This window comes from Berghia stephanieae, chromosome 3 (assembly GCF_034508935.2).
Source record: "Berghia stephanieae isolate SIO BIC M18660-M18661 chromosome 3, UCSD_Bste_1.3, whole genome shotgun sequence".
Lineage (NCBI taxonomy): Eukaryota > Metazoa > Mollusca > Gastropoda > Nudibranchia > Aeolidiidae > Berghia > Berghia stephanieae.
The window spans coordinates 104,334,200-104,346,728 of NC_088362.1; the positions used below are offsets into that span (position 1 = coordinate 104,334,200).

A 12,529-nucleotide genomic window follows, 5' to 3' on the forward strand; every position below is an offset into this window, starting at 1 on the left:
TGTTTTTCTTAATTTGTGGAACATTATGTTTAATATAAGTTGAAATCATATTGTGACAGTCACTGACACCTGTTGAAAAATTTAGAGGTTTAGAAAATAAATCGGGTTTGTTGGTGAGCATAACATCAATTAAAGACAGTTTGCAGTTCTTTTTAAAACATGTTGGTTTACATATAATATTTACTAAGTTAAAAACGTCACGTATATCACATAGAGTTTTTGATTTGTTTTCACAGTTCATATCGTAATTTAGGTCGCCAACTATCAACAGATTGTCACTTGTTTGACGCCTTTGTCTATCATGGGACTGACTTGTTTGTAAAATATCTCGTTCTTTGTTGATGGTGGTCTGTAGATGGAATATATAATCCATTTAGCATCGCCTAGATTTATTTCATGGACGATGCCCTCTGTGTTGTGTGATTCTATGTCCGGTCTTCTTCTAGTTGCAATGTCAGATCTTATCCATGTTGCTATTCCTCCACCCTTGCTGTTTCTGTCGTGACGTTCAAATCTGAAGCCCTCAACTGCAAACAATGAGTCTAGAAAGGTTGAATCAATTTTAGTTTCAGAAATGATAAGCATGTCCACCAGATTGTCCAAAAGTAATGGTTGAATTTCGTCGAATTTGTTTCGTAGACTATTTATATTCAGATGGCATATTCGAAAATTGTGAGGATGAGATTTTCTTTCTCTCCTTAATTCTTTAGCTATGCAATGTGTATTGTTTTTTCCAAGATCAGCTATCTCCTCAGTCTTATTTTGGCATGATTGAGTGTTGATATTAGCAAAACGTTGATTGTTTTTGTTGTAAGATGTGTCATTTATTGTTTCTGATTGGTTTTCCGTTTGTACTTGAGTCGAAATGGGGACGTTAATTAATGCTTGAGGAGGTCGAAGAAAGGGACGGTTTCGTGACATCCGTTCACCGATTTCAGTTGTTGTGTGTTGTTTATCTTGCTGTTGTTTACTGTCTCTGTGGTCGTTCTGGAAATCATTGAAATTTGATATTGGTGAGTTGTCGTAATGTGCGTTTTTACTCAATGAATTGTCTAGTAGTATAGGTGTCAGTGTTGGTGGGGGTCTTGGTGGGTGGTGATAGGGGGCAGGCCGATGACCAGTTCTCACGATAATTGGTCTCTGTTTTCGTCTTCCACCTTGCAACTTCTTATAAAAATATTTTTGAATAAAACAGTCACTGTTTGAAAAGGGTTCACGACAAATAGTTCTGTGATATAAAAATTGATTCGTGAATAAAATTTCCAAAATTGATAATAATAATAGGGCCTGGTGAGCACTTGTCAATTCGATAAAATCCATTTTAAATATGAAGACGTAAAGTAGAAAATCATGTAAAATCACAAAGAATCCTAGACAAAGTCTAACAAAAGTGGTATATTTTAAAAGTCCGTTAGATAACAATTCTTGTGATATAAAAATGTAGATTAAAACTGTATAGAATCCAAGAAAATCCACAAAAACAGGACATATAAACAACAACGTACAACACACGTCTTGCCTGTTAGGCAGCTACACATTACATTGCATAAGGAGAGCATAAGGGAATTAACTCATTAATTTGAACGAATTATAAGGTCAATAAGTCAACAAAGTCTTCCCTTAGCACCAGGAATGTTGCTCTTGTTGTCCTTTCCTGTTATCTTGATTGACAAAGTTCCATTTTCACTTTAATTTTATTGTTCATGTCAAAATCTTCATGAGTGAAAGGTGGATATTAAAGGAAGATTCAGATACATTAAAAGGAAGATCGTCATCATCATCATCATCATCATCATCATCATCATCATCATGACATCATCAAAATCATCATCATCCATCATCATCATCATCATCATCATCATCATCATGACATCATCATCATCATCATCATCAGTATCCTAACCTTCATCATAATGTTGCCAGAAAGCAAAGACTGATACACCACATAGAGCAAATAGAATAAATGAATTTATAAATTCTTTTAAAACTTTCAATCCATTTAGGTCCAGACCACAGGGACGAACAGCCTGTGTGGCAAATTCTACCGGAATCAGAATTCTATTCCTTTTCTGTGCCTTTCCAGATGCAAGGCTCTACTAAAGTAAGTTACAAAAAATAAAAGGTGTTGGAATAAAAATTGGTATATGCTTATGCTACATTTCCAGTCTACATTTCCAGTAAATTTAATGAACTGAGGAATGAGTTTGGCTTTACGTAATTTCTAAAATTGGTATTACTATTTCCTTTTACAAGTTAGTTTATTTCATTGCTTCAAAAATGATCAAATTCATGTTTCCTTTTTGATTCTGCTCGAAAATAGTCAATTTTCATAAAATCCTTTAACCCTTTAAAAAAAAAAAAGTATTAGACCGTAGGACTTTTGCAATAGGGAATGAGATTAGCGGGAGAGTAGCGTCCCTTGATTGGACGTCACCCATAGTCTGTGACGTCACCGGTGGAAAAGTTATTAGAGAGAGAACGTCATGTTGGTTGTGCTAAAGCGAGGACGAGAGACGCATGCGCACAACCAACATGACGTTCTCTCTCTAATGACTTTTCCGCCGGTGACGTCACAGACTATGGGTGACGTCCAAGCAAGGGACACTACTCTTCCGCTAATCTCATTCCCTATACGTGTTTTGTGGTTGTTAACTCTGGATTTGTTCAATTTTGCCATGATGGTTCATTTGCCATTGAAGTGTTGAGGCAGGAACAGGTGATTAGACACCTCAACTATGCTAGGGCATATGAATGATTTTGTAATTTTAACAGGCTATATGCCGGTTCACCATCAGAATATTTTTTAACTCTTTAAGATTCAACCCGACAAAAACCGACAACGGCATAATATTCATGGGCGGGGTAGTCAAGACTGGCCTCAGTAAGTAAAATCCAATCGTTGTGAAGGAAATGACAGGCCCTGTCACTGCCGCAGGATGTTTTCAGCTTTGATTTTTATAGATTTGCCGACAGACAATAAAATATGTTTCAGAAATTGCGATTTAAATCCTTTTTATTTGCGAGTGAAAATCATTGACATTGCACCTTGTTTGGTAAAAATCGGGGGAAAATTACGTCTTTGTTGATGAAAAATGACTTTGATAACATTTTTTGTAAATTTAAAAAATATTATGAATAATTTATAACTCCTTTATTTGTGGGGCGATTTTGTCATTCGTGGTATCAATTTTATTGTAATTAAGAGATAGGAACTTCAGAGTTATTTATTCTGATCCGAAATTATTACTTTGTAATTTTAGCACTAAGAAAAGTAGTTGTAAATAAATTTGGTACACCTCTTTGATCGACTGCCAACGTCATTCGTGTAGAATTGTGAGTCACGCGCTATCTATCCAGATGGCCGAAACAACGCTTCTCGCCGTCGATGTATTACGCTATTGTTACGCAAGGAATATAACACCTTTTTGAGTAGGCCTAAAAGCTAAAATCTAAAAGTAAAAAATATAATTCTGAGGAATTTGAAAGTCACATTGTTGAAATCTGCTTGAGAAAAGAAGAACATTGGTCCTTATTTCAGAAAAATCGGTTGAAAACCAACTGTTTTACGAATAAATTTGATTTTAAAAAATTGCTTTTGTTTATTTTAGCTTTTTTTAGCAACTTTTTTATTTATCGGCCGATTTTCTTGATTTTTCTATCATTGTTTATATCTCAATGAGATGAGGTCAGTGATGTACTTTGTTTGTTTCAAATGTAACTAGAATATAATTTGGCTTTTTTACCTATCAACCATGCCTGGATAATTTATTCAACAACGTGGTGATTGTGACGCCACTATGCGATCAGCGTCTTCCACTGTTTCAGCGATGACTCAATGTATTGTTGATGGCTGTCAGAACGACCAACCGTTGAAGGGTCAAGATTCTCAATAGCCAATCGTTCTTCTATCAAAAAACTTAAGAACTCACGAGAACAAAAGTTTGAAATGTGGTGATGGACGGACCTATGAAATCGTTTCTGGGCGGAGTTTAGTCATGAGTGACCGTAGAAAATGAAAAGGCGACTGCAGATATCAAAGGGTTGGGTTATATCATCAAAGGATGTCTACATGATTGACATGACCATATAGGGAACTCATTATCTACTCCCCCAAAAATAATCTGAACACGAGAGGGTTAATATGTACTGGGGTAATCATGAAATTGAAATAAACGTATTTTTTCATTGTTGTTTCTTTGTTTTTTTTCAAAACAATCATAATCAATGCATACATTTTTCAATAGCAGGAATGTTTGCACAAAGAAACTCTCTTGGCAATCATTACCTTTGTCAGCTTAATCAAGATTTAGTCGATCTAAACCCTTTTGATCATGCTTAAACGGACCTGTTGTGCTGCGACTTGTTTCCAAATGGTCCATATGAACCTCGTTTTTATTTGTATTATGCTTTTAATTCTAAAAGATTCATTACATTATCAAATAATTGTGAATGAATAAAGACCATATTTGTAAACTGCCTCTGTATACCAAGGTGGATGTTGATGTGTGTAATTATGTTTCAAATTTCATTTCTATTGACAAACTCCTACATTTGAGAATGGTTGAATTTGAAAAAAATTTCTTACAGTCCATTCCAGTCAGTCTTCCTTTTGCCTACCAAAAAGAATTGAACAAACGTCAAAAGCAAATAGACACTTGGCAACACATGGTCAAAGACGCAGGCTTGTCAAAGGAACAACGCCAGGAGTTTCAAGCGCTGGTAGAATCTCGTTTCCATGTAAGTAATCACCATAGTCCATGTTTGAATGCTTTGCCATGCCATGATTCAATGTGTTGTGTTGACTCATTCCATCGTCACTCCTCGTGATTTATGGTTGTCTTGATTGTGGCCTGATTTATCCATTCATTTAAGATAAAAATAGTTGTGCTCTTTTATTAGTGGAAGACTGTAGGGTGTTTTTATAGATCTAAACATAAATCAATACCACAGGTAGTTATTCCATATTATTTCAACGAAAGGAGTGGGCATTATCAGCTTAACTTACTTAACCCTAACACTGACTATATCCGTAGTATACCCGGGTTACTTTTACCCCCATGCCTATTTATTACATTTTTATGAGACAAATTATAGGCGTAGTAACACAATTAATATTTTTAATTTCTACATGTTAATGATAGTTGAATAAAACTATCTATGTACATGTTCATTTTAATACATTTTTTTCCTATTTTGTAAAGTAGCAAAAATCTCTAGGATTGAGTGAGTTAAGAAAGAGGACTATTTTAATTAAGTTTGACACTATACGTTTTGAATGTTCTTTGACTTTATTCGATTAATTGATTGATTCGAGCTTACATTTTACCAAAATTGAATGTATAGTTCTGTATATCTGGTTGCGTTTTTATTATGGTACTTTTTAGGGCTTCCAGGTAGCTAAGTCGATTAAGCAATAACCTCACAAACAGAGGGCCCGTATTTTCCCCAAGTTCAATCAAGATTTTTTGCTAATCCTTCTGTCTACCCAGCAGTGATTTAATAATTGGATCTTTCAGATCTGACAGAGGGTACTTTGTGATTAACTGACACTCGTAATAACATCCTATCCAAAGGGTAGCAAGTTACTTACTGCCCAAGATACTAGGGTAAATTCCAGTTCCAAAGATCGCATGTTCTTTTTAATTGTTTCTGCATTTCAGCTTTAATAGCGTGGATGCCAAATTAAACAACTTTATTAGTCAAAATGTTTGTTTTAGAAATATTTATATTTTTCTTGGGCAGCTTGATGTGTTAGTTTTGAGAAACTTGGAATGGAATTATCTCTCTTACTTACATATTTACAGTGGACAAATTTAAGCTTGAGGATGAATAAAGGGAACTTTATTTATTTATATAATTTATTGATATTTTAAGGGAGATAAATTTATACATGGGGTTTGTGTGTGTGTGTGTGTGTGTGTGTGTGTGTGTGTACTTGAGGATGGATAAAGGGAACTTTATTTATTTATATAGTTTATTGATATTATGTTGAGGGAGATAACTTTATACATGGGGTATGTATGTGGGGGGGGGGGGGGGGGTCGCTGTATCTCAACATCCATTTACTGTCATAGTATAGCCAACGATTAGCAATTCATGGCGCATTGCATTGAAATTAGAACGAATGGCAAAGTGATAATAATAAGCAGAGAAGTGATGGTTATACAAAACTGAAACTGCGATGGGGTGTTTGAGTGGCTGTGTGTATATGTGTGTGTGTATCATACTGTGTACACACGCCTGCAGTGTAGATAGATACACATGTCAATGTCACAGTAAATCATCAGTGGTTGGAATCACCCGGCGCATAAAAACAAAACAAACAAAAAAAAACCTTTAATAAATTCATTTTTTTTACTTCGGCTGGGTGAAATAAGTTTGAGGAAACTGTGTTCCTGGGTGGGGATACTGACCTCCCATAGTGGGCAGGGAGGTACATGCTATGTCTTCTATCCCCCCATAACCGTTTTCCAATTGTTTCCTGTCATTGTCTTGGAATGAGATTACTTAGTTTTGTCCTGATCCTTGCCGGAGTTCCTTGGCTGGGAGGGAAACAGTCAAATGTATAGTTATAGTTTTGGGAGATATTTTTTTCCTTGTAAATCATCTCTCTGTTATGCATTGTATTATGTTTAGTTTACATATTATATTATATGATTGGTAAACATTTGAGTGTATTCCTCTTAGTTGGGGCCTGTGCTTGTGTCTGGATGAAACTTTTAGGTGATCTCAAACTAAGTACTTTGGCGGTGTGCTCTTGGAATCTACATCTGTTCCCTATTTGAACCAATTCCCCTTTGTCTTACCTTTTCTTTTGTGCTTTAATTGTAATTCTAGCACTTTTTACTATCCCATTTTCTTCCTTTTTACTGGCGCTGATATGACCTTAATGTGTTGCAAGCACTGTAAAACCCTTAAAAACAAAAACAAAAAAACTGTGTTCAAGGAAAAGTTAGTTTAAGGAAGGAGTGGAATCATAACAAAGAATAATAAAGTAAAAATTTAGGACATTTGAATGAGTATGAAGAACCTTGTTAGAGTAATCTGTGCTGGAGTGTCTTTTTTTTATTCTATGTTAGAGTAATCTGTGCTGGAGTGTAATTTTTTTATTCTATGTTAGAGTAATCTGTGCTGGAGTGTAATTTTTTTTATTCTATGTTAGAGTAATCTGTGCTGGAGTGTAATTTTTTTTATTCTATGTTAGAGTAATCTGTGCTGGAGTGTAATTTTTTTTATTCTATGTTAGAGTAATCTGTGCTGGAGTGTAATTTTTTAAATTCTATGTTAGAGTAATCTGTGCTGGAGTGTAATTTTTTTTATTCTATGTTAGAGTAATCTGTGCTGGAGTGTAATTTTTTTTATTCTATGTTAGAGTAATCTGTGCTGGAGTGTCTTTTTTTTATTCTATGTTAGAGTAATCTGTGTTGGAGTGTAATTTTTTTTATTCTATGTTAGAGTAATCTGTGCTGGAGTGTAATTTTTTTTTATTCTATGTTAGAGTAATCTGTGCTGGAGTGTCTTTTTTTTATTCTATGTTAGAGTAATCTGTGCTGGAGTGTAATTTTTTTTATTCTATGTTAGAGTAATCTGTGCTGGAGTGTAATTTTTTTTATTCTATGTTAGAGTAATCTGTGCTGGAGTGTAATTTTTTTTATTCTATGTTAGAGTAATCTGTGCTGGAGTGTAATTTTTTTATTCTATGTTAGAGTAATCTGTGCTGGAGTGTAATTTTTTTTATTCTATGTTAGAGTAATCTGTGCTGGAGTGTAATTTTTTTTATTCTATGTTAGAGTAATCTGTGCTGGAGTGTAATTTTTTTTATTCTATGTTAGAGTAATCTGTGCTGGAGTGTAATTTTTTTTATTCTATGTTAGAGTAATCTGTGCTGGAGTGTAATTTTTTAATTCTAAATCTTTACAGCTATGAGGAGGTCCTGATAGCTCAGTTGGTAGAGCACTCTCTTCACACGCGAAAGGGACCAAGATCGATCCCAGATGCAGTCGAGATTTTTATTCTGATCCCCCCCCCCCCTTTCCACCCAGTAGTGTTTTGGTAGCCGAATCTGTTAAATCTGGTGGAAAGTACTTTGCAATCGTCCTATTCGAAGGGTAGCAAGCAATTACCATTGTCCTTTTCACGCTATAGAAACCGGGATAAACTCCAGATCTATGGGGCCTAATGGCTGTGGACTACCTATAGCTATGACCGATTTCATCTGGTTTGTTATCTTTTTTTATTCATAGATATGGCTGGCTGAAACAGGACACAAGAGGGAGTTGGACAGTCTTGTGGTGCCGCTTCAAAATACCATTGAGAAGAGTTAACATAGGGAGGCAGAGAGAGATGGAGAGAGGGAGAGAGAGAGAGAGAGAGAGAGAGAGAGAGAGAGAGAGAGAGAGAGAGAGAGAGAGAGAGAGAGAGAGAGAGAGAGAGAGATTGTATGTGTGTGTGAAAGAGAGTTCATGTTTATCTGTGTGTTTGTGTTTTAGTATAAATGAATGTTTGTGAGGTTGTTAGTTTATGTCCTTTTTTTTTAGTACTAAAGGTTCAGTATAACTGAAAATGAAAAATAAACAGATAAATGAATGAGTACTATCTTGTGACAAGAAAAAAGAATCTGTGATATTATCTATTTAGGAAAGTTGTGATTGAGTTACTCTATATTTTCATATTTTTGTAATTATTTTTATTCTTAAATTTAATTTTTTTATTATAATTATTATTATTATTATTATTATTATTATTATTATTATTATTATTATTATTATTATTATTATTATATTATCATCATCAACATCATTATCATGATTATTTTTATTATTGTTGTTGTTGTTATTATTATTATTATTATTATTATTATTATTATTATTATTATTATTATTATTATTATTATTATTATTATTTTTATTATTATTATTTTGCTTTTAATTGTTTTATGTACTTTCTTGTTTGTTTGAACGAATTGTGATTTCAAATGATAAAAACGGAATGTTTGCGGACGGAACGATAGAACTGTTCTCATAAAAGTCATCTGAAACGTAATGCTCGCGAATAAAAATCTAGCCAGTTTGATTTTCAATCTCTCTTTTATTTTTTTAATATGTGTTTGTGTATGCTTGCTCACCATCATATAGTTCCATTTGGAGCTGGGAAAACAATTATTGACACTAAAGGACATTGATGACGAAATGAAACAATGGAGGTTTGTTTTTATTTTCATATTCCGGAGTTATGATGATATGAAACAATTTGAAACATTTTTATTACTTTTACTCACTTGTTGCTGAGGAAATTGTTTAATTCCAAAAGGAATTTGATGCCACCACAGGTCACAGGAAATCACATTTTTATTTCATACATAGTGCTAGTTGCCTGATAGATGCCTTCTTTATATTCAAACTCTCACAATATCCTCATGCAGCCCATAAGTCGTGTGTTACCATGATATAACTTCAAGGTTTTTGGGCTCATAGCATGACGTTTGTTTAGTCTGAGGGGTTAAGTCTGCCAGGAAAGGCATTCTGCACATTACAAATAAGGCAGAGAAGTCATGACGTCACACCTTCCTCTCTCCCGGTTCAAAACTCTGTTTTGTTTATGTAATTTAAGGGTTTGACGATGCTTGCAACACATTTAGCTCAGATCAGCGCCAGTACAAGGGAAGAAAACAGGATAGTAAAAAGTTCTAGAATTACAATTAAAGCACCCAAGAATAAGCAAGACAAAGGGGAATTGGTTCAAATCGGAAACAGATGTAGATTCCAAGAGCACACTATCAGTGTACTTAGTTTGAGATCACTTAAAAGTCTCATCTAGACACAAGCACAGGATCCGACTAAGAGGAACACATTCAAATGCTTACGATATACGTTCAAAACAACAAATATAATACATAACCAAATTCATTTTGTCAACCTAGCTTCAGAAGTCTTCCTCTGCCCTAAGAACTGTTTCATATCCACTTGCAAGTTTAGTAACTGGACTGGACAGTGGAGGACGATGGAAAGATCTCGATTTGAACCTTGTTGTTGAAGGCGCTCCCTTTATGAATATTTGGTGGTGTTTATTTTTAGGTACCAATTATCAAAGTATTGTTTCAGGCGGGTGGTGTCTTTGTTTAGAACTTCATTCTCTTTCCAGTTTTTTTTATTGATAGGCGTCAGCGTATCCAAGTTTGAGTGCTTGGCACTTTGGCATATATAAATATTGAAGAAAGTTGGTTCTAAAACTGAACCTTGTGGTACCCCGTTTTTTAATTTTTCACGTTTTGCTTTTGTTCCTCCCAATATGATAAGAAACTGTCTTGTGCCAGTCATGGTACCAGCAGTGTAAGCGTCTTTCTACAAGGAATCATTTTTGAAAGCTTTAATATCAGTCCGCCTGTCCAAACAGTGTCATAAGCTGCAGATAAGTCTATTAGTCTAGTAGAGAGATGATCTACAATGAAAAAAAATAACATCTCCCAAAACTTTAAATATACATTTAACTGTTTCCTTCCCGGCCAAGGACCCCAACAAGGGAAAGGACACAACCAAATAATCCCATTCCAAGACAAAAACAGGTGGCAAGTTGGCAAACAGATATAGATATAGAAGACACAGTAAGTGACATACCTACCCACTATGGGAGGTCAAGAACCCCACCCAGGAAGTGCAGGTGGCAGATCAAAAGTGGATTGAGTTGTATTCAGGGAATGGAAATGATGAATGCATCTATTCATCGGTGCATACGCTGATTCAGCATTTGGAAGACCTTCAATGGATCTTGCTATTCACTTCCTTCAAACTTTTTGACAAGTTAGGAGGTTAGCCTCATCAATCAATGTTTGAAATTAAAGGTTTTTGGCCAAAATGAATAAAATGTGCTTTGTCAGTGTCTGGTAGCCATGATCCTCCACTTCCCAAGAACTAATGGCTACTGAAGTCTTCAAACACAGGGTCTGTGGAGAATTTATCCTGGTGTTTATCCTAGTTTCTGTAAATGGGTCATATATTGGGGACTACCCTATGGATAGGACACTAGTCTTATCTCAAGCACCTCCCCCCCCCTCCCTCCCGAATGTAATAGACCTTGCTGGGCATATAAGGAGGCTAGAGAAAATATCGAGTGATCCAGGATTGATAAAATTCCCTTTACCTGTGAAGCAAGTGTCTGCAATTGTGAGGTCTCTGAATCTTTATAAATAACATAAATTAGAGGATTACTTTTTAAAACTTTTTTTTAAATTAACAAAATTTCAAACCAAGACCGTCATGGATGAAAACATGATCATTTTAATAGACGTATAATTATGTCAATAGTTTTTTCAAAATTGCTATTATTAAGCACACCGATGAGATGACATATACAGGATACATGGTACTGGTACCTTTCAAATAAATAAAACCAAATTAATATCAAGGAGTGGAAGAAATAAACAAAAACATGAGATGAAATTATTCAATTTACTCTTGGAATAAAATGACATCTTCAATTATTTTTAGATGGATTAAATGCTAACATGAGAGCGAATCAAACTGAAATACATTTTCAGAAGAAAAGACACTTTCTTTTTCACAAATATTTCAAAACTATGGCCTGAAACAAGTCGACGATAACCCATAACTCGGCATCACCTTTTCAAAGGACTTGAAATGGGGGAAACACCTTAACAAAATAACCCAAAAGGCAAGCTGCACCCTCGCGTTTCTCCGCCGAAATCTTAGCCATGCCCCAACGTCATGCAAACAAAACGCCTACCTCGCACTTGTGAGATCGCAATTGGAATACGGAGCAGTTGCTTGGGACCCTTACCTGAAAGAGGATATTCAAAAACTTGAGAGAGTCCAGAGACAAGGCGCCCGGTTCATAACTGGGAACTATAAGAGCAGAACCCCAGGATGCATGACAAACATGTTAGAAGAAAGAAACCTCATCAGCCTCCAACAAAGAAGAAAAGAAACCCGTCTGTCATTCATCTTCAAGATTATAACAGACCAAATACCATCAATAAAAGCAGACTCCTTTTTCACGCCAAGACTCAATTTTGCCAACCACATAACCGAAAACCCCATTGAGAGATACGCCACAAACAATTCGAACTGCTTCAAAATCCCACAGACAAGAACACCAAACTACAGAAATTCTTTCTTCATTAGAACTATCTCGGAGTGGAATGGCCTCGATGAACTGGTCATCATGGCATCACACCTACACGATTTCAAGGCCCGACTGACATGGGCCCGCGCCCAATTAGGACGCCGCTGAAATAAAACCAGACCATTGGTTTCTTCAGCGCCAACCATACAGATACAGATACAGATGGCCAGAAAAAAAAAGATAGAAAACAACCCCAAAAAATGGGGTTTTCACCAAATGCAGTTAGACACAACGCTGTCTGTGACTAAATCAAATTCCCCCTCCCTTTTTTTTTTCTCTCACTCTCTCCCTCTCCACCCCCTCGCCCAAGATGCAAGGGTCTATTGCAGGAAACGATGAGCATTATTTTGGCTTTAGGCTAGAAATGAAATTCACCCATAGATAACAATTT

General features: G+C 35.4%; 1 protein-coding gene across 1 annotated transcript in view; it reads left to right on the plus strand.

Moving 5' to 3' along the window:
• The window catches only part of LOC144969057 (TBCC domain-containing protein 1-like), a 55,895-nt gene extending 47,321 nt beyond the window's left edge, over positions 1–8,574 (plus strand). Inside the window, exons 16-18 of the mRNA XM_078908052.1 lie at positions 2,004–2,101; positions 4,588–4,737; positions 8,244–8,574. Of these exons, the coding sequence (XP_078764178.1) occupies positions 2,004–2,101; positions 4,588–4,737; positions 8,244–8,324 (329 nt within the window). The 3' untranslated portion in view covers positions 8,325–8,574. The remainder of the gene's footprint in view (positions 1–2,003; positions 2,102–4,587; positions 4,738–8,243) is intronic.
• The last annotated feature ends 3,955 nt before the right edge of the window (positions 8,575–12,529 follow it).